The following is a 27,287-nucleotide window of genomic DNA, read 5'->3' as shown; positions in this document are numbered from 1 at the left end:
ATCCACTGCAGACCGTCCTGACTGGGAACGCCAGGGGCAGCCTGAGGTGCATGGAATGATTCTGGATTCTCCCTCCGCTGCCCTAGAGACAGCATCCCTTTTGGTAATATAGTCACCGCCCCCCTTTCTGAGCCTCCCCAGCTTTCCTCCCACAGGCACATCATCCCTGTTTTACAAGTGGGGAAACCGAGGCAAGGCAAGGCAGAGGAAGGTGCCCACGGTTACACAAGTAGTCAGTGCCAGAACTGAAAATAGAAACCAGGAGACCTGAGCCACAGTCCCTTGGAGCTAATAAGCAAATAAATAAATAAAATAAAATCAACAGGATTCAGGTATAAAAAAAACCAAAGCAGTTACAGATTCATCTGTGGCTTATGACAATTGTCTCCCTATGAGGTGTCTGTGCCACCCCCTCTCATGTGGGCACCTTCCTTTGGGTGGGTGCTCTGACTTTAGGGGCCCAGGCACAGAGCCAGGGGTGCTGGAACAATTTTTATAGTAGGGGTGATGATGACGGAAACCACATATTTGGGTTATTACTAATACTTCAAGCCAGCGGGTGTGGCAGCGCCCTTCGTTCCAGCAGCACTGCCTGGAGCCAAGCGTACCTGCTGATGAGTGAGGTGCCCCAGCTCTTTGCAGCCAAGCGCGAGCACCCTCGCCCCCTCACGTGCGATTTCTGTGTGCATGGTGCGGTAGCTGCTCGGGCACTGAGAGAACTGCAGAAAAAGGGGGGGCGGGGCGGAAACAGCTTGTTAAACACTATATGCAGGTTACAGTGCTTCATATCAAATACACAGTGAAGCAGAGGAGCCTCCCTGCCTGAGTAGGGGTGAGGCAAGCGGGGAGCTCAAAGAAGCAACAAATATCCCCACCGAGGGCAGGAGAGTGACTTTATCTGATATTCACCCTTCTGCTGCCATTTGTATTTGCAGGTCTGAGAACAAGCACAGAGTGGCCAGGAACATCACACACTGAGCCACCCTTGATTTAACTAGGATTAATGTTGAGCCTCTGCAGTGGAGACTGTTTTTACATGGTGGGGGGGGGGGGGCAGGGCACGTCTGGGCCCATTTTCAGGACATAATTCATGTTCTGGATTTGAGGATGGAGTCACACAAACCCAGGCAAGCTTGTGGAGGCCCCATGAACTGATTCCCATTTTAGGACACATCTTGCTGTCGTAAAGCCCATTCCGTGCGTGTGCTGCGCTCACCATTGCATGCAGGGTCTCTGGGGCCCCTTTCACAGCTGCAATGTAACAGAGATCAGTCGAGCCAATCTTCTCATATGAAGCCAAGACAGACATTCTTTTCAGGGCACTGGCAAAATGAAAGCGCTGGTGAATTTTCAGTCCCTGAGTTTTAATACTTCTGGGGAAAACTTTCTCATCTGGAAACAAACAGATTGGGAAATCCAGAAAGGTTTCTCAGCATTGCAAGCAGCATCACTTCCCTCAGCTCCCAGGAACGAATCATTCACTACAAACAAACAAGTCTCCCCACCCAAGCCTTGCAGCATGGTGATGACGGAAGTTCTGGCCCCAGTGACTGAGGGATGGAATTGCCTGGACCACCTCTGTGGATCTGAGCAAAGAGCTGCTTCTGAGCATGCCACATCTGCAGCACAAGGTGGATTTCTAAATTTAGGCTACATCTGCAGGAGGAGCTGGGGTGTGATGCCCAGCTTGCATACGTAGCATAGCTGCTATCGCACGGGCAGCAGCCGCGCATCTTAGCCATGCCAAGTACAACCCACCTGATCCCCACTGGCACACACTCGCTTACTGCCTGTGCGTCTAGCGCACGTGTACCTCAGCAGCTTGCGTATACAGGCCGTCCCTGCAGAAATCCTGCGCAACGTCTCCCGCAGCCCTTCCACAGCAGTGCCAGAGCACTCACCAGGGTTTACGTAGGGCACAGCTCACCCCAGGCAGAAGACTACTACAAAGCCCACGTAAGTCTACAAAGGGGGGGGTGAATTTCACCCACAAGAATGGAATTGGGAGGAGCAGCTTTATCATCACTAATATCTACACACACACACACGGGTTCTGGTATCAGTTTGTGCAACTGGACACACGTAGGAATTGGCCATTGTCTCTACCTTTGGTCAGAGTCCAATCCACAGCCATCAGCATTGCTTTCTCTAACGGATCTCCCACCAACGTCCCGTCATCCAACTGGACCAAGGAATGGCAAGTGGCAATCACTCGGTGGGTTTCTACAGGAATGTCAGACACTGGCGTCACTTCCTTCCCATCCCTACAGTGGGGAGAGACTACGTTAATAGGCTTGGACAGGCCATCAAAGCCATACGTCTTCTACAATTTCTCCAAGCAAATAATTACCGTCCCAGTGCCCTAAACAGTTAGTGCTTCTCATGCCAACAGCAAAGCTGTGGGAAAGCTGGCTCAATGACTCAGCTTCTCGATGCTGCAGCTACAGCCACTGCCCCTGAGCCATCCTAATTGAGCAGATTCCTCAAAGAAGAGGCCTTAACTGGCGCACCAAAGAAGTGCTGCTCAAGGCAACTGAATGCACATGCAACACACCACCCTGTCTAGCTGGGTCTGCTCAGACAGATGTGTATTGTACTGCGATTACATCGCGTGCGGCCTCCAAAGGGTTTTTTCTAGTGCAAGAAGTCACTCTAAACTGCTCTCCCCACACAGTCACCTGCGTGCTAGACAACAGGTGGAACACATACCACTCAGTGGCCAGGCTACATTATGAGATGGGGAGAGTGAGGGGTACATGCATGCAGGGGTGGTTATGTCACCTGGGCAACGTCCCATGCTCACTGTAGCCAATTAACAAACTCCCAGGACACAAGAGGTTTTAAACCATTTCTCATAAGCCTGAGAACAAGTGGACACGAAATCACAAGTGTTTGTTGTTTACAACAGCTGCACCTGCTCGTCATTCACTGTAACCCCTTTGACTAGGGCGTGTGGATATCACTCAGCCTCGCTCACCAGGCTGTCGTTCATTCTGTAAGTAACTACTCCGACCCCTGAAATATTTTGGTTACAGTGATTTTATATATTTATTTTCCACATGTTCCATAGTGTGAGGACTTCTGACTCCGCAGTGTACAAGTCACAACATTCCCATAATCCTGAGGGGTAAGATTTAAAATGAAATAAACCAGAGGGGTTTTTCTATGAGGGACTCTGGCATTGGGGTGCAGCTCACCAGGGTGGGGGCTGCATGCTGGTGCAGAGAGGCACAGAGGGTTTTAGCAATTAAGAACATACTTATGAAATCCCAAATGAAGAACCAAATTCAAGGGCTCTGATGCTGCAAATTGCTGCACAAGTGCCATAGCCAGAGAACTTGCAGGATCCCTCTTCCCCTAGCTTAGAACCTGCTTTTGGCTCATCTCTTTCACCCCCCTAATTCATCCTCTCTGCCCCACTGGACTGGCCCTTCGCCTGCAGTTGAGGGAAGCTCTCGCTGGGGCTGGAGCCTAGGCCTCCATTGTTCAACTGTCACCCACATCTGATTACGCAGGATTTGATATGTTGGATCACTGGCCCACTCAGTCATGCATCCTGGCTCTGACAGGGCCCACTACCAGACGCTAAAAAGGCAGTGAACCCCCATCGCACACTGAGCCAACTGTACAATATGGTTAACATTACCTATGGGAACCCATCCCATGGCTTACCTGAGCCCAGCCACACCTCTTACCACCAGGTGGTCACTGGTAAGGGTGCCAGTTTTGTCAAAGCAGCAAACCTGAACTTTCCCAGCAAAGGGAATTCGGAACGGTTCTGTGCAGTACACATCTGAAAGAGAGGAGATGGGGCCCTGTAATGTATCAGAGACACAGCAAGGGCATGTAGGGGTCCTCAGCTACCTAGGATCTTTTCCACAACATACAAGCCAAAAACCACTGTGCTCAGCCACACTTTACTTAACAACCTCAAACCTTCTGCTCTGTAGCTTGTGACGTTAAGGTCAGATTTAGCCCCAAAGGAAGAGTGGTGATCGGTTTGGAGGCCGTTTACCCAGCTAGTGAGGCACCCATTGCTACGGGTCAGAACATTTGTTGAAAAAGCAACCGAACCTGGACTTTTGAGTGGGAGCTTGTTTCCCCCATGCACTCTACTTAGGAGCTATTTCCACGTTTCAAAACAGTGTGAACCACCTCCACCCCACCCTGAGAGACACCTCCCTGCTTTGAATGACACAGGAATCCTGCAGACACACAGCACATACGGCGAACCAGGCGGGCACGAAGCCCAACCCAGTTATTGCTATTTGGAGAGAGGAGGTTGCCATGGTTTATAAAAGCCAGCAATTTCACACACTTTATGTGGCCAAGTGCTGCAGTCCTGGGGGTACTGGACACCAGAGTGCACAGTCTGTTTCTATTCCTGCTTCTGGGCTTAGTACTTACAGAGCTTGGCCAGGGCAATAAGGGAGGTGTTGACAGCCAGAGAAAGTTCAATGGGAAGTTCGGGTGGAACTACTGAAGTCAGTATTAAAGTGCATTCCAGAAAGAGTTTGTATCGATTCCTGCTTGGATCCTTGGTGCCTACAAAATAAAACCAGAGACATGCTGCCTCTCCGCTCCAGACAAGGTGCCACACAACAACAAGATGGACGCATCGGGGGCACACACTACTGAGGAATTTGGGAGAAAAATGGAATGAGTCACGGCTCATGCCCACACACAGAAACAGCCCAGCTTCTTCAGCTCCCATTCCCCTTCCCAGCCAATACACCAGTAGCTATTCCTACACTCCTGGCAAAAGCTAGCTCCCAGGGCGAGCTCCAAAGAGTGCTCACCTTCAATCCACACATACGCAGCAGCAGCAATGGCAAAGACCAGAAGGAACAGGATGAAAATAAAGGTCTCCAAGTTGTTGGCTGTCACTCTTTTCACCCCAAAGAGGATTGTTCGCAGCAGCTTCCCCTGAAAGGAGAACTGCCTTCAATGCAAGAAGCAAGTTCTGCAGCATGCAGTACAGTTTCTTGTAAAATACATGACAAATGTATAAAATTAAAAGGAGGACTTGTGGCACCTTAGAGACTAACCAATTTGAGCATAAGCTTTCGTGAGCTACGGATCACTTCATCAGATGCATGCAGTGGAAGCTTACGCTCAAATAAATTGGTTAGTCTCTAAGGTGCCACAAGTACTCCTTTTCTTTTTGCGAATACAGACTAACACGGCTGTTACTCTGAAACCTGTATAAAATTAACACAGCCTGCATTCTGACTCTCTGCTGTTGCTGCATGTGATACATTCCATTCACTGGCCCACCACAATGATTGCCAGTGCAATGCCACCCACAGGCAGGATTTTAGCATGCCAATCAGTTGGTCAGTTAAGTGTGTTTCTCACTGCTCTTTATTTAAGCGGTCTTGACTTTCCATCCATCAGATTTAAAAAAGCTTATTACCTTGCACTTGTCTGGTGTTTACAAACACACCTCAACACCCATGGACAGTAACTGTTATTATACAATAATCTGTTCAAAGTCCTAGTGGCACTCAGGATTAGAACTCTGGAATCCTGGCTCGGAGTCCAGGTTCTATCCTCTAGACCAGAGGCCAACCTGCACCTGAGAAGTAGCCAGAATTTACCAATGCGCATTGCCAAAGAGACACAGTGACACATCAGCAGCCTCCCGTCAGCCCCCCCCGGCACATAACCCTCCATCTCTGTGCCTCTGGCTGGCCACAATCAGCTGTTTTGTGGTGTGCAGGAGGCGGGGGGGAGGAGCAAGGGCGCAGGAGACGAAGGGGAAGGAGCGGGGGCCTTGGGGGAAGGAGTGGGGGTGGGGGGGGAGAGGGCCTGGGGCAGAGCCAGGGGTTGAGCAGTGAGCACCCTGTAGCACATTGGAAAGTTGGCACCTGTAGCTCCAGCCCCGCAGTTGGCGCCTCATATTAACCTCCGAAGAGCCGCATGTGGCTCGAGCCACAGGCTGGCCATTCCTGCTCTAGACCAGGGGCCAGCAACCTATGGCATGTGTGCCAAAGGTAGCATGCAAGCTGATTTTCAGTGGCACTCACACTGCCCGGGTCCTGGCCTCGGGGCTCCACTGCTGGCCTGCGGTCCCAGCCACTGGCCCCGCTCAGCCTGCTACTGGCCTGGGGTCCCGGGCGCCAGCCCCCTGCTCCCTGGGGTCCCGGGCGCCGGCCCGGGGCTCTGCTCATGGCCTCGGCGCAGCACTCTGCAGCCGCCCCCAGCTGTGGCCCACTGGCCCCAGCCTGGTGCAGTAAGGGGTGCAGACAAGGGCAAGAGGGGGCAGAGCTCAGCATCTCCACCTTAAAAATATCCCACTGGCACTGGAAAAATTTTTAAGTCCCGATTTGCTGCTTATATCACACCACATGGAACAGCGCACTGCATTTGACATTGTGCATGCCGTCTGTCTTGATTCCCCCCCCCCACACTGTGAGTTGAGGGGTACATTTGACGAAATGTCAGCTCCTAAGAAAGCAAAGTTAGATGTCCGTTCATTTCAGCCTTCTTGGACAGACATTTGGATTTATTCAAAAGAAGGACCATACTGTTTGTGCTTTCTTTTGTGAAAGTGTTGTCTGTCACACATCAAGTGTTTGACGACATTTTGAAATGAAGCACAAGAAAACCTTTCTTGATGAAGCAGACGATTGAATCGATCAAAAAGGCAGTAGCAGGATATGAGAACCAAAGCAGTGTTTTTAAATGCTTACTTGTAAGTAAAAATCAAGCTACAGAAGGAAGTTACAAGATTGCACAGTGCACTACAAAAAACAGAAAGCCGTTTACAGATGGGGAATATATAAAAAGTTTTTCTCAGCAGTTTGGAGGTTTTGTTCAATGATTTGCCAAATAAAGATACGATCGTATCTAGAATAAAAGAACTGCCTATCTCTGCCAGAACAGCTGAGAGATGCGTAAGCAAATGGCAGAAAACATTAACAAAAAGCAGACGACTGCATTAAAAGACACAGCAGTTGCAGTTGATGAGAGCATGGATACAAACGACGTTCCGCGTTTGGCAGTTGTTGCAAGATATTTGTGCTTCTGATGAAATCCAAGAGGAACTTTGTTGCCTAAAACGCCTGCATGACACAACAAAGGGGCTTCCCCCTTTGTTGTATATAGTGGAAAGTTTTGAAAACCATTTTGAAGAAAGAGTTGACATCAGAAAAATATTTTGTGTGACAACAGATGGTGCTCCTGCCATGGTCGGAAAACAGAAGGGATTTGTAAAGTTACTTGAAGATCAGATTGGCCACCCGATAATCAAATTTCACTGTACCATCCATCAAGAAAACCTGTGTGCTAAAATTTCTAATTCAGAGCTTAATAATGTGATGAATACAGTGGTGCAAATTGCGGATTTCCTTGTTGCTCGATCTGCTTTGACTCACAGACAGTTTCAAGCACTGCTAGACGAGATGGACAGTGCTTATAACGCCATTCCACTTCACAGTAACATTCGGTGGCTGAGTCGTGGCCAGGTTTTGGTGCGCTTTGTAAACTGTTTTGATGCAATCAAGGCCTTTTTGTCGGAAAAAGCACAAAACTACCCTGAACTGGATGATGACAAATGGCTGTGTAAGCTCATGTTTCTAACGGACATCACCGCTCACCTAAACTCAACCTCTGTCTCCAGAGTGCAGGGCAAATGGTTCTGGATCTTTATGAAGCCTGGAAGGCATTTGTTGTAAAACTAGCAGTTTTTTCTTGGGATATTCGAACTTTGACTTTCCACTACTTCCAACACATAAAAGAGCTATCGACACGTTGCACCGTCAGTGTCAATGAGATTGGAATGTACATGCAAGAACTGGAATCAGAATTTTCTGACAGATTTCAAGATTTCCAGCGATTTGGTCCAATGCTTTCTTTTTTAATTAAACCTCAAAAGTTCAACGAAAGCTACTTGGATTTGTCTGTATTTCAGTGGATGGGTGTTGAAGATTTCGAAATGCAGCTCATTCAGTTAAAAAGCTCAGAATTGTGGGCATTAAAGTTTAGAGATCTGCGGAGTGCACTTAAAGCTACCGAGAGAGATCATGGGGCCTCTATTCTGACCTGCTGGACGTCCCTGCCAGTGAAATTTAACTGTTTGAAGCAAATTACGTTTGCTGATACAGACTAACACACCTACCACTCTGAAACCTGATTTGGATTTCTCTCCAGCAATTGATCAGAACTACCTCCCTTAAACGGGCGTTCTCTCATGCACTTCTTACCTGAGATGTGTTGAATCCAGTCCTCAGAACGTATGCCACGCACCCGTTATCAACAGCTGGAACAGGAGCAGTAACAACAGCATTAAGCTCTGTAGAGATCTTTTTTATACACACATTATAGCTAGAACAAAACTGGGGCTGCATGATCCTCTCACCCTCCAGGAGAACACGGTGGCCTTCAGCAAAAGATTATTTCATTTTAACACTGAATTTCAGCTGCCATCTAAAAGGGCAGGGTGACAAACTCAGCACCATCACTAGAAGGTATTGTTTAAAAGGAGTGGGCCAGGCCATGGCATTCCATCTGACCAAAGCCTTCTGCTTGGCAAGTACATACGTTTCAGTCCCGTGCTGGCTTTCTGGGGTGGAATGTGCTGCACGACCTTTGTTCCCCCAAATATGATGTGCAGTCTGGCGTCTGTCTGCATGTCCAAGACATGCTCTGGACTGAGATCCTCAATGGGCTCCTGAATGAGAGAATTCGGGACTCAGAGAAGCAGGACTTGTTTCCAGTTAGTTGCCAACAATTGGACTCATAACGCTCCTCTATGGTCCCATCTCCGTGAGGCACTCTCAGCTCCCCTGCGGGCGGTCTGCAGGAACTGACTCTGGACTTGAACAGGATACTTAGCTTCTGCCTTTGTCCTAGCTCAGATGCCTGGTACCCATGAGAATCCTGGGGTCAGAGGATTTGCTCACACTTGGATCACCAGCTTCAACAGGGAGGCTATTCTAAATGTTATTTTATCATGATTAAATCACGCACTGGCATAAAAATAAGGGAGATTCACTGGGTTTGAAGCTCTCTGTGCTCGTCCCTCCCCTGTCTGCCCAGTCAAAGCAGCCCAGACTGGGGAATGTGGGGGAGTGCTGGGCTGTGCCCACACCCTGCAATCCGGCCGCAGCCACAGCCAGACAAAACAGACATTCTGTTTCTCATTTACTAGATCATCAATCATGGATATGAGGGTGGATAACACTCAGACAGACCCGGATTTTCTGGGCCAGAGTTTACACAAAGATTGATCTGCACCTATAAACCCTGCACTGTTTAGATGCTGCGGTGGCTGGAATGAAACTTGGTACATAAACAATGAAGATGTATCAAGCATTACTGGGGACCTGTCTCTCACCTTCATCTGAGGCACAGACTCTCCAGTCAGCATGGCTTCATCCACAATGCACTTTCCACGGAGCAAGAGCACGTCACATGGCACTAGGTTCTCATGAGGAGATCGGCCTGAAATCAAGAGAGCAAAGCTTAGAAGTAGCTCACTGTGAGAACTAGCCATTGTTAGCCCGTTTGTCTGGCAGGATGCAATTCCCCTTTGCTTTGGCTGAGATGCAGAGGATTTCTAAGGGCAAGTCGCACTTGCAAGTTCCCAAATCTGTCCCATGGCCTTCACCAAAACACAAGCTTCGACGTGAACCAGAAGTGTCATAAAAGCCCGAGATAGCATTGAAACTAGAGGGATTTAAAAGTAAAGGAGCACAATTCTTACTGCCATTCAAGCTTTAGACTGGGACAATACTCCTGGGGCAATGCAATCTAAAAAAGAGTCACAGTACAGGGGTGGGGACAGCATCCTGTTCCCCCTCGTCCTTCATCCCCATCCTCAGCTTTTGGATGGAACTTTTCACTCTTAGAACCTCTGATATGAAGCATGACAGCTATGGCTGATTTTAGTCCTAATATTTAGACTCCAATCTTGGAGAATAAAGTTAGAGATCTGTGGGATTGGAACTTGAGGGACTCTCTCTCTCAGGCCTGTGAATTTTCAGCCATTCATGGTCATTTAAAGATTCTTTGTTGGAATTTTTATGGACATTTTGATAGGGTTGAGTTGTAAATTTAATTAATTTCAGTCAATACATGCATGTAGAAGTGATTTGATTTCATAAGGGCTTTTGATTGTGTCAAGCATGCAGGCAGTTACCAATGGAAACAATATCCCCTGGGATGATCTCATCACTGGAAATGGGACGCCACTTCCGGTTTCTGTAAACCTGCAGAACAAAAGCAAGGTGAGAAAGAGCACTTAGATATTACAGGGAAGGGTGCTAGAGAAACGTACGACAGGAGAGAGAGCGATAGATCACAAGACAACTACAACAAAAGCCCCGCTCCTCACAAAAATGGTGAATCTGCATAAACGGTCTCCTCAACCCAGCTATCCACAAACCATCCCTGAGTTTACAGTTTGGAAAAAACTGTTATTTCCCATTACTACCCCGTGGAAACGCAGAGTTGAAGTCTCTTTCCCTTCCTTGGGCACAGAGTGTTTTGTTGCTGTAGGTGCTCATTCTGTGTGTGTCTCTGTCTGTATATTTACACATGAAATTATATTTTTTATATAACACACAAGAATCACATGCACTTTCCAAACAGATACAAGAAAAAGAAAGAAAAGGAGGACTTGTGGCACCTTAGAGACTAACCAATTTATTTGAGCATAAGCTTACGTGAGCTACAGCTCACTTCATCGGATGCATTCAGTGGAAAATACAGTGGGGAGATTTATATACATAGAGAACATGAAACAATGGGTGTTACCATACACACTGTAACAAGAGTGATCACTTAAGATGAGCTATTACCAGCAGGAGAGTGGGGGGGGTGAGGGGGGGAGAAAACCGTTTGTAGTGATAATCCAGGTGGGCCATTTCCAGCAGTTAACAAGAACGTCGGGGGGGGGGGGGGGAGGAATAAACAAGGGGAAATAGTTTTACTTTGTGTAATGACTCAACCACTCCCAGTCTCTATTCAAGCCTAAGTTAATTGTATCCAGTTTGCAAATTAATTCCAATTCAGCAGTCTCTCGTTGGAGACTGTTTTTGAAGTCTTTTTGTTGAAGAATTGCCACTTTTAGCTCAGCAATCGAGTGACCAGAGAGACTGAATTGTTCTCCGACTGGTTTATGAATGGTTTGTCTCTGTCTGAAGGGTTGGAGAAAATGCAGTTGTATCGTAGAGTTTGGCTGTAGACAATGGATCGTGTGGTGTGGTCTGGGTGAAAGCTGGAGGCATGTAGGTAGGAATAGCTCCAGCTTTCACCCAGACCACACCACACGATCCATCGTCTACAGCCAAGCTCTGCGATACAACCGCATTTGCTCCAACCCCTCAGACAGAGACAAACACCTACAAGATCTCTATCAAGCGTTCTTACAACTACAATACCCACCTGCTGAAGTGAAGAAACAGATTGAGAGAGCCAGAAGAGTACCCAGAAGTCACCCACTACAGGACAGGCCCAACAAAGAAAATAACTGAACGCCACCAGTTATCACCTTCAGCCCCCAACTAAAACCTCTCCAACGCATTATCAAGGATCTATAACCTATCCTGAAGGACGACCCATCGCTCTCACAAATCTTGGGAGACAGGCCAGTCCTTGCCTACAGACAGCCCCCCAACCTGAAGCAAATACTCACCAGCAACCACACACCACACAACAGAACCACTAACCCAGGAACCTATCCTTGCAACAAAGCCCGTTGCCAACTGTGTCCGCATATCTATTCAGGGGACACCATCTTAGGGCCTAATCACATCAGCCACACCATCAGGGGCTCTTTCACCTGCACATCTACCAACGTGATCTATGCCATCATGTGCCAGCAATGCCCCTCTGCCATGTACATTGGTCAAACTGGACAGTCTCTACGTAAAAGAATAAATGGAAACAAATCAGACGTCAAGAATTAGAACATTCAGAAACCAGCCGGAGAACGCTTCAATCTCTCTGGTCACTCGATTTCTGACCTAAAAGTGGCATTCTTCAACAAAAAGACTTCAAAAACAGACTCCAACGAGAGACTGCTGAACTGGAATTAATTTGCAAACTGGATACAATTAACTTAGGCTTGAATAGAGACTGGGAGTGGTTGAGTCATTACACAAAGTAAAACTATTTCCCCTTGTTTATTCCTCCCCCCCCCCCCCCCCCGACGTTCTTGTTAACTGCTGGAAATGGCCCACCTGGATTATCACTACAAACGGTTTTCTCCCCCCCTCACCCCCCCCACTCTCCTGCTGGTAATAGCTCATCTTAAGTGATCACTCTCCTTACAGTGTACATGATAAACACCCATTTTTTCATGTTCTGGGGTGTATATAAATCTCCCCACTGTATTTTCCACTGAATGCATCTGATGAAGTGAGCTGTAGCTCACGAAAGCTTATGCTCAAATAAATGTGTTAGTCTCTAAGGTGCCACAAGTCCTCCTTTTCTTTTTGTGAATACAGACTAACACGGCTGTTACTCTGAAAAAAGAAAAAGAAAGCACCAGAGGAGAAGGGGATCAAATTTTGGGGCCCCAAGCTGAGCTGGGATCTTTTGGAATTGTTCCCAATCAATCGTCTTTCCCCCCGCTGAGCACACACAGGCGCAGTACATAATCTTGGTGTTTTATAATAAATCTGAACTTTAAAAAAAAAGATTAAAACTATTCAAAGGAAAAGGCCAAAGACTCCAAATAATTAGGCAAGAGTTAAACAAGTACATGCAAAGGCAAAAGACATCAAAAGGCAAATTGGACATAAGAAAACAGGAAACACAGGAAAATCTTGTTGTTCCCTCAGCAAGGTGTGCCTAATTTAGAGTGTAAACTCTGCTCTTTCTTACAGGCCATGTCTAAAGGGCCTTGCATGCTCTTGGGCTCTATATTAAACTCCCCAGTTTCTCAGTGCCGAGTTTCTGATCATCATCCCTCTGCGCTCACTTACCTGAATCATGTATGGTTTGTTGCCCATTTTTCGAATCTCTGACATATTTCTCATTTGCTGTTGGACCAGAGAAGCTTCAAATGCCACCAACATGGAGAGAGTGAAGACACTGTAGTACCAGTATTCATCCAGGCACCAGAGACCCACACAGAACACCTGGAGGAAACAGATGTGGAAGCCATTCCAGCACTCATCCCATAGAGAAGCTAACATGTCCCTGAGAACTCAAGCCCATCAGTAGATCAGCACATCCTGTACCGTACACATGCTTGGACAGTGGAATGTCACTGTAACAGCCCAGCAGCAGGAAACAGACAATATTAAATCGTTTTTTAGCACCAGCGAAGAGTGTTGGCTTGCTGGGGATTGAACGCCTTTGTTCTCGACAGAATAGATACAGTCTGTGCAGTGACAAGGCAAACACCTCCTCGACGTGCTGCTCTGCTAATGCACTTCTACCTTGACTCAGAGGGCCAGAAGGGCATTCTCTAGCCTCGGTCTTTGGCCTCTCTGCTGAGGCTACCAAAGGTGACGGTTCATGCCAGCTATGATGGGAACTGGACTAGAATCCACCACACACTGTCCAGTAACAACTTTCACTTATGACTGACCAAAGATATGTCAGCCCCTAGCCCCCACAGCTGACACTGCAGTGTATGAATGGTGCACTTTTGGAAACAGCCAGCTGATTTCAGATTCCCAAACTAAGATTGGAGGGAATTCCCTTCTTTGCACCCTAGGGACAACAGTTACAGCTTTTGTTTACCTGAAAGACGAAGAAAGGGGCCGTGGCTCTCTCTTTAAAGAGTTCCAAAAACTCTGGCACCACCATTTCTGCCCTGGGAAAGAATAAAATCCTTTTTAATCTTGGTGTTCTGGCCTCATGGCACCATCCCAACCCGAAAGCTACCTGCAGTCTCTGGAGTGTGAACGGGAGGTTTTGTTCCCCTTTGTTCCCTTCTCTTCATTTACTCTTAGATGTAAGGGATTTGAATCTGTAACCAGGGCCCTTTCTGTGGTAAAGCCCAGATTTGATGCTGTTGTAGGAATTAGCTATCTCCTTCCTCCGGGGGATTTAGCGCCCAAAAACTTGATAATCTAGAGCAAGGACATTCAAATCCCACTGCCTGGAACCCCCCAGTCCCTGAAATCCTTGTTAGTGAATATTACCCATGGACAGTTTGATGCCTACCACTTCTGGTAAGCCCAGCTCCACCCCCGCCCAACACTCACTTGTTTGTGCCGTATTTCTTCTCAGCCATTCGGATCTCTCTGTCCTCCTGGTAGCCTCGGGCATTCTGGTAATAGGAGAGGGGGTGCTCCACAGGGAAAGCCACAGGGAGAAACTGTTTCCTGTCATCGACCTCATAAGAGTACTTAATTTTCTGAAACTCAAAGGAAAGGGCTTCCTGCCCATCTTCCCCCTGCAAGGATTATGCAGAAGGGAAGAGCATTTAGACTTTCACATCCAAGAGCCCTTACAGTAGGGCCACATCACTTCACATATACTACAGTGAACTGCAATTGCTGGGAAAGCTGGATTAGATGGGACCAACTGGACATTTACATCTTTTGTTCCTAAACAACACTGTCTGTGAGACTACAGGCGTTAGTTACAAATGTTGCACTTTCTAAAACCTCTTAGTCCCTGCGTGTGACAGATATCAGCTGGCTTTCAGCCAAGCTCTAAAGTTTTAATTTAAATTAGCGGCTTTGGAAAGGCAGTTTGGAGATGAGTATGTTTGCTAAGAAACAGCAGTTCCCAGGCAGCTGTCAGCTATTATAAAGAGCTGGAGTCTAAGTCTGTACCTGGTCTCGATGGAGTGGCACAAGCTCTGCAGATCCATTATTTGGGGTTGGCACAACTTTAGCTAATGTGGCTTTCCTAGGACTGGGTTCCTGAAAAACACAAAGCAAACATGCACTCTGTAAAGCAGGTCGCAGACCCTAAAGGTCAGTGGAAGCCAGGAGGGGTCCATGTACAGTCATTATGAGACACTGAGCACCACTTAAACACAGAGAACATTCCTCTATTTCTACTGGCTTATCTGGACTTTTCATTGATATTTTAAAACCACGCAGGAAAGACCAACACTTGCAATGAAAATTATCCTCATTCCTGACTCCCAAGGAAAGACTGAGTTCCTAGAATTCTTTGGAGGGGGTGGAGCTGGGGAGGAGGATGGGGAGAGCGAGACAGAGGAATCAGTTGAACTTAGTCCAGCCAACATGCTGCAGAGGACAGAAAAGTGAATGGGAATAACTGCACGGCTTGAGATTCTGAATACAAAAGCCATTAGCCACAAACTCTTCCCAGCCTAGCAATTGTTGACGGTCAGGTCACATCTCACTGGAAAGAAAGTTTCCCATAAATTTGATAAAGTCTCAGATTTGATCGACAAACTCAATGTCCCATTAACTTTGACATGATCAACACAGCTGCTCCTCAAACCGGGACCTCCACTTCTGAGTGCTCTAACGATGCCCAGTAAAAACCACAAGTATCGTCAGTGCAATCTCAACCCTTCCCTACATGCCTAGTTGCTGTCATCTGCACCTGGACCACTCTGTTGATGTACGCACACGCGCATCCTTAGGCGGCTAGGGAGCTGGGCACCTCACAGGACAGAGAAGACTTGGCTTTGCAGAGAGATGTTATTACAGGAGTTCTCTGTGACTGGGATGGATACATCTACGTCCTTGCAATATCAGAAAACCTTTGGTGCTGCTTTAAAACAAAGGACATGTGGGAAGTCCCCCAACAAAAATGAAGAGCCTGTTCCCAGAGACCTACCATTGCCATTCTAACAAAAATCACAAGCCATGTTCAAACAATGTCAAATGATTTCCCTTCTACTCAAGGCTAGTGAGCTAGATTAGTGCAAACATCATAGAATTCACTCAACTTCTTGGGGACTCTGGCATGGAGGAACAATAGGGAGCTGAGGATCGTTATGATGAGCTCTGAAGATTCTTGGTGATGGACAGAGGGGGGAGACTGTTAAATTTAGACCCTTCATCATACAAGACTATTTGAAAGGATTCCCTTGTTAACTGTTTCCCAGTTTTGTCACCAATTTTTGAGTTTTGTGTTCAGACATAATGGAGAGAAAAGGCTGACTACAGATTGTGGTGGTTGGGAAGATGTAATCCGATTGTATCTTCAGTTCCTTGTGGGCATCGGACAGCTAAGTATTAGGAGAGAGACCTTTCTGACAGTGAGATGTATTAGGCTGCAGAATCTCCTAAAGGGAGTGATGGAAGCCCCCCTGTTGGGCAAACTAAGCAAAGGACTGGAGAACAACCCTGTCCTGGCCCCGAGGATCAGGAAAGTGGAATAGATGGAAACCAACAGGGCTTTTCCATCTGCCATTATAATGAAGTCTCAACTGACATTTAGCAATATTGGGAGATTCTGTGAATAGACAACATATACTCATGGAAAAAGGAAAATTCATTACTTAGAAGAAAGGCTGACAAGTGCAACAAAAGCATCTAATAATAAAAGGTAACTAACAAAAAAAGCTCTGAGATGCTACTTTCCACATTACAGCACGTTTCTGATTTTAATTATGAACACATCAGAAATAAGAACACTGTCCCCTGACATAAGGAAAATCTTATCAAACTTTGCCATGTCACAACTCAAACTCATGCTGACCAAAGGTTACCAGATTAATACCATGAATGGATGACTGACAGCCCACTCACATTACAATGAAACCACCAGAGCACACTCTACTTTTAGTTTCATTCTTGCAGCTCAATTCGCACTAGCAGGTTCTATGGATAAAGGGGATTTTCTTAATAAAAGGAATCAAAAGAAGCAACATTTTAACCCTTTTTTTCTTCACATTGTCCTCTGGATCCAGCTGCAGTTTAACCCAGACTTTAGTCTATTTAATCTGACGTTATCCCAGCATCTAAAAATAACATCCAAAACAACACAAAAGGGAAAGCACAAAGGGCAGAGAAATTTCATTGAGGAGTACTGCTGCAGCATGGCTGGGTGGGGGACTTTAGTGACTAGTCAAAGGTGTATGCACCTTTGTTGGTCAAATCTTGCCCCTACCCTGGTGGTCACAGCAGGAATGTTCCCGACACCCTGTTCTCCAAGGCTTTGTCGGTTTAAGTTTTCCACATGATGTAGCTTCCACCCCAGCCCTGAAGAAACTAATCCACAGTCTAACAGATGTCAGAGCATTTTGCCAAATAATCTGCCTAGTTTTTCCTTTGCTCATTTTCATGCAATTACATGCATGTAGGACCCCTTCAGCCACCCTGAAGAATTCCTGTTTCCTTGCTGTTTACATCATTAATTCCTGTAGCTCAAGGTTTGGATTTTTAACATTTATGATAAAGATAACTATATTTGCAACATATACAGCTAACAAGGCCGTTGAATAACCATTGGGGATGCCAACTTTGGTTAGATGAATTCCTGGAGATTTCATCACCTGGCATAATCTTTAATTCCTGGAGACTCCAGGACAATCCTGAGGGTTGGCAACTCTAGTAACCACTGCCTGCAATCCAAAGCAGTAAGAAGTTGTCTAGTCAGTAACACTACCAGAACACCGGGAAAACACTAGGATATACATAGCCCACAGTGTTGGCAGCCAGCTCCAAGGGCTCATTTGCTTTGAGAACTCCTTGATTGTCTTAATAAATGCCCAGGATACAGCTGCAGACCTATGCCAACTACTCTGGAGACTAGTTAATGAAGCTGTACCAGATGTTTTTTGCCAAGACTATTTGCAGTTAGACATGCAACTACTCCTAAGAGGAAGCTATACAGACAGTTACAGGAATTGCCATGAAGTGAGGCAAACCAGCCAGCCCAGTTACTACAGTGCCTCTTGCTTCTCAGCAGCAGCTGGAACAATAAATATTGGCAAAGAAAGCTAAGCTGCACCCAGAGCAGTTCAGTTGTTATAAAGCAACTTTTTTTGGCGCTAAAATAGTTATCACGCCTGCAAGCAGGGCCAGCTCAGCCACACACACTTCTCCCCTACATGCCCCAAGTAAAAGCAGACCAGTTTGTCTAGCCCAGGTTCAATGGAGAAATATTTCTGTACCAGAAAATGTTTCATAACCCCCACCCATAATCACCCTCCCATTCTGTTTCACTTTCTGTCTAAAAGTGCACAGTGTTGCTATATGGCTATTAAACCACTGCCATGTCACAGCAAATGAGTTATCCCTGTACACTCAGCTGCCACCTCACAAGTAGCTGCATTTCCACAGTATGGGAAGCAATCCTGCTGGATAGTTACTGATATCCATGGTGGCCTTTCAGAAATGATATCACTCATGATTGTTACTTTACACCTCTACAGCCTCTTCCATCCAGAAATTCTTCACACACAGCACCAGAATATTACAGCGCCCTCGGGGTTGGAAGTGGCAGACAGCTTATGGCCGGCAGGGGAAGAATCCAAGCTCAAGACACTTGAGGAGCCTCCTACTGTTACGTAGAGGGGCCAATGGACATTCCAATGTCCACACGGGACAGACGAGACCAAGAGGGGCAGGATATCCCTCAGAGCCCCCCAGACAGTGGGCAGATCCATTCCAGAGTAAGAAAACTAAAGGCAAGCGAGGAGGGAGGTAACCCTATGTAAGAACATAAGAACAGTCATTCTGGGTCAGACCAATGATCCATCTAGCTCAGTATCCTGTTTTCCAGCAAAGGCCTATACCAGATACTTCAGAGGAAACAAACAGAACAGGGCAGTTATCAAATGATCCATGCCCTCCCATCTAATCCCATCTTCTGGCTGTCAGAGGTTTAGGGACACAAAGAGCATGGGGGTGATCATCTTGGCTAACAGTGATTGAGGGACCGACCCTTTCATGAACTTACCTAAGTCTTTTTGGAACTCAGTTATACTTTTGAGCTTCATAGCATCCCCTGGGTTACAGGTTCTCAACCTTTTCCTTTCTGACACTCCCCCCGCAACCTGCTATAAAAATTCCACAGCCCACCAGTGCCCCAACAACTGTTTCTCTCTTTTAAAACAGGGAATGGATCACTCTGGGGCACCTGGCATTGGCCACTGTCGGACGACAGGACACTGGGCTAGATGGACCTTTGGTCTGACCCAGTAGGGCCGTTCTTATGTTCTTAAAAGCCAGGACCTGCATTAGAGCAGTGGTCTCCAAAGTGGGGTACGCAAGAACATCCATGGGGGTGTGCGGCAGGAGGAGCGGCGGCAGCACGGCAGCGGCAGCCAGGCGCTCCCCCGCTCGGTCTTCGGCGGCAGCTCTTTATTCTTTTGCTTCCCTAGAGGTGACCCACAGCCCGGGGCCCCCCACCGCAGCCGCCCCACAAAGCGACGACGTTCGGCCCCCGGCCGCAGCCCGGCACAGCGGAGCTCGGGCTTTCTGCCCTGGGCCCCAGCGGGTCTAGGCCTGGCCCGGCCGGCGGAACCCCTGAAACCTGCTCGCGGCCCCCCCAGCCCTCGGTCGAGAGGCGCAGCGGCCCTGGGTCCGGCCTTGGTAGCGCCCCGCCGGGGCGGGGGGTTCCGCCCGCACTGGGCCCCGGGGCGGACGCACCGACGGAGCCTCACACGCGGCGACCTCTGACCCCAGCGAGCGCCCACTCGCGCCGACCCCGTGACTCACTCTGACGCAGGTGAGCGCGCAGTGCGCGTGGACAGACCACAGCCCCGAGAGCGCGGTGAGCAGCTGCGCGACCCCGATAGCGGCGAGCGCCAGCAGCGCGGCCTCGGGGGGGCCGCGGCCCGAGCCGGCCTCCTCCACCTCCCCCCAGGCGGCCCAGACGCGGGGCCCCCACAGCCACAGCCAGGCCGGGTACAGCCCGGCCACGAAAGGCAGGACGGTGCCGTGGAGGAGCCGGGGCCGCCGCCGGTACAGGGTGACCGCAGAGACCAGCTCGTCCGCGGGGCCTGGAGCCGGAGCGGCCACCGCCATCTTCCGGGAGCCCTCCTAGCAACGCGCCGCTTCCGCTTCCGGGGCACGGCGCCCAGACGTCCAAACCGCGCGTGCGCAGCAACCTCGCCGGCGGGGGCGCGCATGCGCGGCGACCGGCCCGAGCCCGACGGCCTCTCGTGTCATGGCCACCGCTGGGTTTTGGCGCATGCGGACTGGGACTGCCCGCGGCCCGTTCCGGGTGTGCTCTGCGCGGCAGCATGTGAGTGCGGGGCCGGGGCGGGATGGGAGCCGGGGGGGTCCGGTCCGGTCCGGTCTGACTGTCCGGTCTCTCCCCAGGCAGGCCGCCCTGGAGGTGGCGGCGCGGCACTGCCGCGGCGAGATGGAGCAGTACGGGCGCTGCGTGGCCGCCAGCCCCGCCACCTGGCAGCAGGACTGTCACCAGCTCAAGCTCCGCATGGCCCGCTGCGCCTCCTCCCAGTGAGTGCGGCCCCCCCGCCCGGCCCGGCTCCGGCCCCGGCCCCGGCTCCCCCTCCCGCCCCGCCCCGCGGGTCCCCCGCCCGGCCCCGGCTCCCCCCCCCCCGCCCCGCGGGTCCCCCGCCCGGCCCCGGCTCCCCCCCCCCCGCCCCGCGGGTCCCCCGCCCGGCCCCGGCTCCCCCCCCCCCGCCCCGCGGGTCCCCCGCCCGGCCCCGGCTCCCCCCCCCCCGCCCCGCGGGTCCCCCGCCCGGCCCCGGCTCCCCCCCCCCCGCCCCGCGGGTCCCCCGCCCGGCCCCGGCTCCCCCCCCCCCGCCCCGCGGGTCCCCCGCCCGGCCCCGGCTCCCCCCCCCCCGCCCCGCGGGTCCCCCGCCCGGCCCCGGCTCCCCCCCCCCCGCCCCGCGGGTCCCCCGCCCGGCCCCGGCTCCCCCCCCCCCGCGCCCCGCCCCGCCCCGCGGGTCCCCCGCCCGGCCCCGGCTCCCCCCCCCCCGCGGGTCCCCCGCCCCGCGCGTCCCCCGCCCGGCCCCGGCTCCTCCCCCCCCCGCGCCCCGCCCCGCCGGTCCCCCGCCCGGCCCCGGCTCCCCCCCCCCCCCGCGGGTCCCCCGCCCCGCGCGTCCCCCGCCCGGCTCCGGCTCCGGCTCCCCCCCGCGCCCCGCCCCGCGGGTCCCCCGCCCGGCTCCGGCTCCGGCTCCCCCCCGCGCCCCGCCCCGCGGGTCCCCCGCCCGGCTCCGGCTCCGGCTCCCCCCCGCGCCCCGCCCCGCGGGTCCCCCGCCCGGCTCCGGCTCCGGCTCCCCCCCGCGCCCCGCCCCGCGGGTCCCCCGCCCGGCTCCGGCTCCCCCCCCCCCTCCCCGCGGGGTCTGGGCAGCGCGCACAGGTGCCCCAAGGGCCTGCTCACCCCATGGCGCAGCTGGGGAGCAGAGGGGCAGGGGAGGACGTGACCTGCCCAGGCAGGGACTCTGGGGCACAGCAGGGTGTTGAACCCGGTTCTCCTTAGAGTGATGCCAGTGCTGTAACCGCCAGGCCAGCCTGCTCCACCTGCTGTGCAGCTAATCACCTGGGGGGGCACGTTCCTGACTTCGCTACAGCTGCTTTGAATAGAGATTTAAACACGTTCTTTCTAGGTTTATTCCAGGGAGTATTTAGTCCCCTGTGACAGTCAGCAAAGCTCCCCGTGAGGAGCTCAGTGTCTGCGTGTGCTTGCTTTGTTGCAGCCCGATTGTGCAGAAGATCCGCCATGACTGCGCTGAGCCCTTCACTGCATTTGAACAGTGCTTGAAACAGAACCAGGCCTCCGTGATGAACTGCACGGAGCACGTCAACCAGTTCCTGATGTGCGCCGAGCAGGTGAAGCTGATGACTTAAGGTGAATGAAGGCTCAGCTGGAAACTTGAAATCCCGTATTCATCTCCAGCACAGGCAGTCTCCCTGCTGGCTTTCCCCATCTACTCCCCTGCCAAAAGTGCCTCCCCTGCCCTAGAGATTCCTTCCAGGAGTGAGATTGGAGATCAGTGCTCATTCTTTACTTGACCTCTCTGCTGAGACTGACAATAAGTGCCAATCGTAACAGTGGTTCTTGTGATAGTGACACTAGACCACTAGAAGCCAGACTAACCAGCTAGCTTGTTTCACCTAGGTCTCCAAATGGGTATCAGAAGGTAATGACTTTGTCACTATGAGTTTGCGCTGACAGCCATGTGATGGAAAATCCCTGACGCTGTTGCCAATCCCTTGAGCCATCTCGATTGTCGCCATGAGTTCATGACTTCACTCTGACTTTATGAACCAATCTGGAGCAGTGGGTTTGTGCAGTAATGTACATCAAGCTTTCAGCTTACATTGCTACACTGAGCACTTCTTTCAAAGGGTTTGTGCTTTGATGGAGCAGTATTAAAATAAATCATCTTATTAAGTTTGTGGAAGCCCCTAGAAAGCTGCAGAATTACTTCTCATCAGCTGTCTGTAAACGCTGTATCCTCAGCACTAGAGTTTCACGTATATGCACAACCACTGACTTTCATTCCTGCTGTCCTTCCACAGGGGACGCTGAGAACCTTCACCTTCAGGAATGAGACAAACTTTCCCAGCTGTGGAGCCTCATTCTAATGGTTCCTGGCACAAAACACAGCATGGCACAAGTCCCCACACTCTGACTTCCCTCAGTTTCTGGTCACATGCACCTGAACAGTTGGATTCACAGCAGAACATCAGAATGTTTCCAATCTCTTGGCATTTGTCAGTATGCTGTTAGTGCTGCCTCTTGTCTCTGCTGGTCGCACAGCCCTGAACAGCACCATTAACTCATAAGCTACAGAAACTGTATTAAAGTGACCATAAAGACTCGACTCTGCACTGAGATTGAAGGCGGAAATTGGTCCTTAACTTGTCCTGTTTACTGTAACATGTATTCTTTCCTACTCCCTGCAATATTTAGGCACAGTATTTCTGTGCCCCAATAAAATAATCCTTAAAGACTAAAGAGCTGGCTCTGGCTTCCTCCAGTTGATATGGGGAGCTGTTGTGAGGGTCTGGCTGACAGCATTGAAATCCAGGTGATAACTGAAGAGAGAACATCAATCTGTTTAGGTCCCAAATTTGAACAGCCTCAAAACTATTCCTCACTCCCATTGCTGGCAAATGTTCCTGAAGGGCTATAGACTAGCATGTCCTATGCTCTGCTTTGGAGCCAGCAGAGGGAGCCTTGTCAACAGCAGAGCTGCAGCGTTCTCTAATAGCTAGCACTACATGTGTTCGAAATGCTTTACAAAACCTGACCATTGTAGAAACGAGACAACAAACAAATTCCTAAATGCTGGGGGAACATTGATGTTCACCATATGGGGGAGGGGAAACAGGTGACAGGGAAAGAGGGGTTATTTCAAGGTTGCAAACAATGTAGGGGAATTAAAATGACACAAAACACAGTAGATTGTTCTTGTGAGAGGAATGAATAACAGGAGGTTTGGCCTTGTGAATCCTTTGAGTTCCTCACTCTGTAAAGAGAGCCATCCTGAGCATGCCTAAAGCAAGAAACACCATGTCTGCTGGCTAGGGCAAGTGTATGGGGAGTTAGGACTCCTGGGTTCAATTCCCAGCGCTTCTGCTGTTTTGATTTCTGTCCTTGGATGAGTCTCTGTGGTGTTGTGTAATGTGCTGTGTGTGAAACAGGTTTAAGTCCTGCCTCCCACCGGAAGTGTAAGGCTTAATTTGGGCTCTAAAGTTCTTTGAGATACTCAGAGGCCCTAGAGAAAGATAGCTCTGTTCCCTCTGATATGCTTATACAGATTTTGCACTGCATCCGTTTGGCTTCCTAACAACAGCTTCATGGCTGTGAGCACTAGAAACGTGAGAACTTAGCTTTGCCAGGCTGCTGGGGCCGCCCAACAAGTGAGACTGGTAAGGGGCCAGGAACCCAGGCATTACGACCCTGCTCAGGGAAGTGAGCTCTATGCCTTGTACAGAAACGAGGATGTCAGATCACATATTACTTGAGCCCAATATTCTAAATCCCACTGTAATTCTGTAGCATGCTTAAATTTGAGGCAACCACCTTTCACATGGGCTCAGCAAGGACCAAGAGGTTTATCTGTGACCTGGTTCCCAACTATTTCATTCTCCCTGGCCAGGACACATTATTCCTTGTCCGCCTTTCAGCCGAGGCAGGTGGCCAGGTTCCTGCCTTTGAGCATGTGGTGTTCGGTGAACGTAATTCGCCATCTTCCAATAGCCCAGCTTGGCAGAGATTCCCCTCTCCAGGGAGGTGGTGGCAGATTGAAGGTTGTCTGTTCCAGCTGGCTGATAATGCTGTTGTGCTGCTTGCTGTAACCCCGTTAGCTGCTGTCCTCTACCCCAGAGGTGGCTGCATTTCCATCGTGATGTGATTTGTGCGTGTGGGATCACTTATAACTAAGGGTATTTTAGAAATAAACTAGTCAGGGAGCATTTTTCTGCTTTCATCCCTTTAAAGCATTGTGAGCTGCTCAAAGGGGATCCAATTTGCTTAGTAACAAAGTGGTAGGAAAGTTGGGAGGGGAAGTGATGGCCACTCAGCTTCGGAGTGAATTTAGAGAGAGACTGCAACTGCCTGTAGAGATGGAAAAATCTATTTTTAGCTGATCCCTTGGGATTATTTATAGCAGCTAGGGTCCCTTTAGTCAAAAAATCTGTAGTGGGAAGAGCTTTATTAAGGCCACTATTATGCAGGAACGAAGGTGCTTTACATGTTGTTGAAATTGTATTGAAATGTCAGGCTGTCAGCAGAAAAGCCATTTTTCATTATGCTTAGGGTGCACTGGGCCCCCTTTTAAGCCCAGCTACGTCTCCTGCTGCTCAGCAGCCTGAGCCACTCCATTATTACTTATTCAGAGTCTATTGCTTTAACCACCACGCTGCCAGGCATCTGTCCATGTCAGCTTGCAGCTGATCAGCTGAACCCTGACAGCTGGTCACAAAGTCAACCAGTGACTGAGGAACAGGGAGGATAAAATGCAGGGGTTGCTGCCCCTTGCGCCCTGTGTGTTCAGGCTCTGACAATCAAGGTGAACCATGTCTTCTGAGGACATCGTTACAAGGCGCTGGTAGGTTTTGTTCTGAATGCAGAATATACGTCATGCACCGTTGGGTAGACTAGGATCATAAAGCCCTGTGTTGCAGGACTGAGGAAAGAACCTGCCCTCATGGGGCAGAATTGCGTAAGTGGCCAGCTTTTAAAAGCATTGCTTTCCCCCAAGTTATCAAGAACTACTGGAGGCAGATACCTGAACTAAATGAACCAGTGGCCTCCCCACATTTGGCAAATCCTCTGTGGAAAAGCAGGGGCAAATGGTCGTATAAATGAAGATCATCACCCGCAGTCGGTCTCCTTTCAAGTTGCACATGCACAGGGACCAGCTGGAGGGAGCGTGTGGCATTTTCTCACTCCTTTGCCCTGAAGGATTTTTTAGCTCTGTATAGGATTGCACAGCTGATCGGTTGTAGTTTTCGTCATCTGGCTCTGCAGCTGTGGGGTCTCAAATCTTTTCATGGGGTGAAGTATAGTTTTATAGAGGGTTTTTTTTTTTTTCATGGCCGCCACCTCTTCCCTTTGCAAACATGTGGGCCATCTCCTCTGGCCTGTGATGGAATAAGATCATGGTGCCAGCTACAGCAGTTGCTGGGATGGGGATGTAACATTAGGGAAGTACCAGTGGGCATCTGGTTTGGTTTAACGCAGTGTAGCCGTTGGAAATAAAAAGGAGCCAGCACCATGGGACCAGCAAGTGCTCTGAAACATAAGATATTGGCTCCTGCAAGAGTCAGGGTTCTGGGTTACACAGGCGAGTGGTCTGATCTGGCAATGCAAATTCTATACCCTTACATCCAACTGCTGTTTTGGGGCAGTTCAGGTTGTTTAGCAATGCTTGGTACCTTTCCACAATGGTGAAAACTGAAACTACAGAGAACCCGAAAAGACATGTAACGAAACACAAACGTTAGAAATCCAGGAAATGCCCATCCTCATTTCCTGTGTCTTAGGACATGGAGAATCTATTGCATCAGGATGCTTAGAACCAAAGACTGGCTGGACTCTGGTACAAACTGCATCCCAAGTCAAGAGAGAATAGACCCATACAAACAACTGCAGGAAGCTGTTAGAAGTTAGAGATGCACCAGCATTGGGCTGAGCCATAGAAAAGTCCGCAGGCCGTCAATCAAACCCATACATTCTGCACCACTGCCATAGGCTGCAGAGAGGTTCAGCGAAATTAATCCCAAAGAGCCCAAATCAATAAGTGAGTAAGTCTGTGTTTTCCATGGTGGGAGCCTCACAAAAATGGATTTAGAGCCATCTTTTAGTGGATTGGCAATCTTCTTGTTCTCATAAACTTAAAACAGACCAGAAATAAATACTCAAACCCTGCAGAATCCACAGATTGGAGCCTAAAAAACTCCAAGTTCTAAGTTACTTCAGAACCTCTAGAACATTTCTGGCTGTCACAGACATTTGACACATTCTCACTCTGGGGGTTAATTCTATTGGGGTGTTCTCCCTTTAATTCACACACGACCCCTGTCTCCCACTGCGATAACAGGCTTTTTTGGAGGCCGCACCACTGAGGGCAGGAATGGAAGCTTTATTTCAAATAATTTCATCTTCCAGCATGGACATTCCGTTCCTCTGCCCAATAACAATCTCTCAGCTACCTTTCTGCATTTTGGTTTTCTCCCCTTTCACTTGTTCCGGATTCTTGTTTCTAGCCAAGAGGCCGTGTTGGCTGATAAGTGTAACAGGGGCCTGGGCGTCAGGACTCCTGGGTTCTCTTTCCAGCTCAACCAATGATTTGCTGTGTGACCTTGGGACTAGTCACTTCACCTTTCTTTGCCTCTTTTTCCTCATCTCTGAAACACATAACACCTGTTTTGCCAGGGAGTAATGAGGGTTAGCTAATTAATGCACATAAAGGTCTTTGAGGTCCACAAAAGAGAGAAAGCCAAAGATCATTTAGTTCAATTAATTCTTTGCTGTTTTTTCTCTGTTTCCTTTTGATTTAGAACCCTCTGAATATGAAATTAAGTGTGCTGGGAGTCTTGCAGCCTGGTACTTTAACTTCTGTTGAAGTCAAGTTTCCTTTCAAGTGGAACTTTAAAACCAACAAGGTGAATTACACATGAGCCTAGAATGAGGAACTAACAAAAACATCCCTTTAATTTTTCATCCAGAAAATGCTCTAATTTTACACTCTGTTTCTCTTATTTAAAAGAGCCATAAATCAGCATGTTCCTTTGGTGTTGGCAGTCATGGTGGGAGATTTAGTACTGCTGGCAGGTCCAGGGCTGACCTGGGCAGTGGCAGAGGGTAGAGAGCTGTGCAGAACCACATTCCATTCACACACATGGTTGCTTTACTTGGCTCTCATCCAGCTGACATCAAGTCGCTGCTAAGCATGAAAGAGGCTGCATGGATAGAGGGGAGCACCCTTGTCTTCTGGTCAACCATCCTCTTTAAAG

At 49.5% G+C, this 27,287-nt stretch overlaps 2 protein-coding genes and 1 long non-coding RNA gene across 5 annotated transcripts in view; 2 read left to right on the top strand and 1 right to left on the bottom strand.

Moving 5' to 3' along the window:
* Positions 1-19,901, bottom strand: part of ATP13A1 (ATPase 13A1) — a 28,887-nt gene extending 8,986 nt beyond the window's left edge. For both annotated transcript variants that reach the window (XM_074935381.1, XM_074935382.1), the window contains exons 1-15: positions 19,563-19,901; positions 14,745-14,834; positions 14,169-14,359; positions 13,702-13,774; positions 12,936-13,091; positions 10,145-10,214; positions 9,341-9,447; positions 8,545-8,674; positions 8,208-8,263; positions 4,800-4,926; positions 4,408-4,545; positions 3,673-3,793; positions 2,107-2,264; positions 1,217-1,392; positions 609-719 (exon numbers count right to left, since the gene is read on the bottom strand). In XM_074935381.1, the coding sequence (XP_074791482.1) occupies positions 609-719; positions 1,217-1,392; positions 2,107-2,264; positions 3,673-3,793; positions 4,408-4,545; positions 4,800-4,926; positions 8,208-8,263; positions 8,545-8,674; positions 9,341-9,447; positions 10,145-10,214; positions 12,936-13,091; positions 13,702-13,774; positions 14,169-14,359; positions 14,745-14,834; positions 19,563-19,871 (2,013 nt within the window). In that variant the 5' untranslated portion in view covers positions 19,872-19,901. The remainder of the gene's footprint in view (positions 1-608; positions 720-1,216; positions 1,393-2,106; positions 2,265-3,672; positions 3,794-4,407; positions 4,546-4,799; positions 4,927-8,207; positions 8,264-8,544; positions 8,675-9,340; positions 9,448-10,144; positions 10,215-12,935; positions 13,092-13,701; positions 13,775-14,168; positions 14,360-14,744; positions 14,835-19,562) is intronic.
* Positions 76-13,269, top strand: LOC141975177 (uncharacterized). The gene is made up of 3 exons (XR_012635879.1): positions 76-103; positions 10,130-10,232; positions 13,005-13,269. It is a non-coding gene; the product is annotated as an uncharacterized LOC141975177 (long non-coding RNA).
* Positions 19,902-19,962: 61 nt separating the features above from the next.
* Positions 19,963-22,773, top strand: CHCHD5 (coiled-coil-helix-coiled-coil-helix domain containing 5). Of its 2 annotated transcripts, none has more exons than XM_074934907.1 (4): positions 19,963-20,091; positions 20,169-20,309; positions 21,515-21,666; positions 22,341-22,773. In XM_074934907.1, coding segments are annotated over exons 1-3 (294 nt in total). In that variant the 5' UTR covers positions 19,963-20,089; the 3' UTR covers position 21,666; positions 22,341-22,773. The 2 variants fall into 2 exon arrangements, with proteins under 2 accessions (XP_074791008.1, XP_074791007.1); XM_074934906.1 differs by having other exon boundaries at positions 19,976-20,091; positions 20,173-20,309.
* Positions 22,774-27,287: the final 4,514 nt, after the last annotated feature.

Source organism: Natator depressus, chromosome 20 (assembly GCF_965152275.1).
Source record: "Natator depressus isolate rNatDep1 chromosome 20, rNatDep2.hap1, whole genome shotgun sequence".
In the NCBI taxonomy this organism is placed as follows: Eukaryota; Metazoa; Chordata; order Testudines; family Cheloniidae; genus Natator; species Natator depressus.
The sequence above is the reverse complement of the archived record's forward strand: the minus strand, read 5'-3'. Positions and strand labels throughout refer to the sequence as shown.

What these genes read in the sequence shown, in the direction of transcription:
- CHCHD5 (XM_074934906.1), top strand. Translation starts at nt 20,014, where the DNA reads ATGGCCACCGCTGGGTTTTGGCGCATGCGGACTGGGACTGCCCGCGGC. An exon ending in TGTGCTCTGCGCGGCAGCAT is followed by an intron (nt 20,092 to 20,172) that starts GTGAGTGCGGGG and finishes CTCCCCAGGCAG; the next exon opens with GCCGCCCTGGAGGTGGCGGC. An exon ending in GCCCGCTGCGCCTCCTCCCA is followed by an intron (nt 20,310 to 21,514) that starts GTGAGTGCGGCC and finishes GCTTTGTTGCAG; the next exon opens with CCCGATTGTGCAGAAGATCC.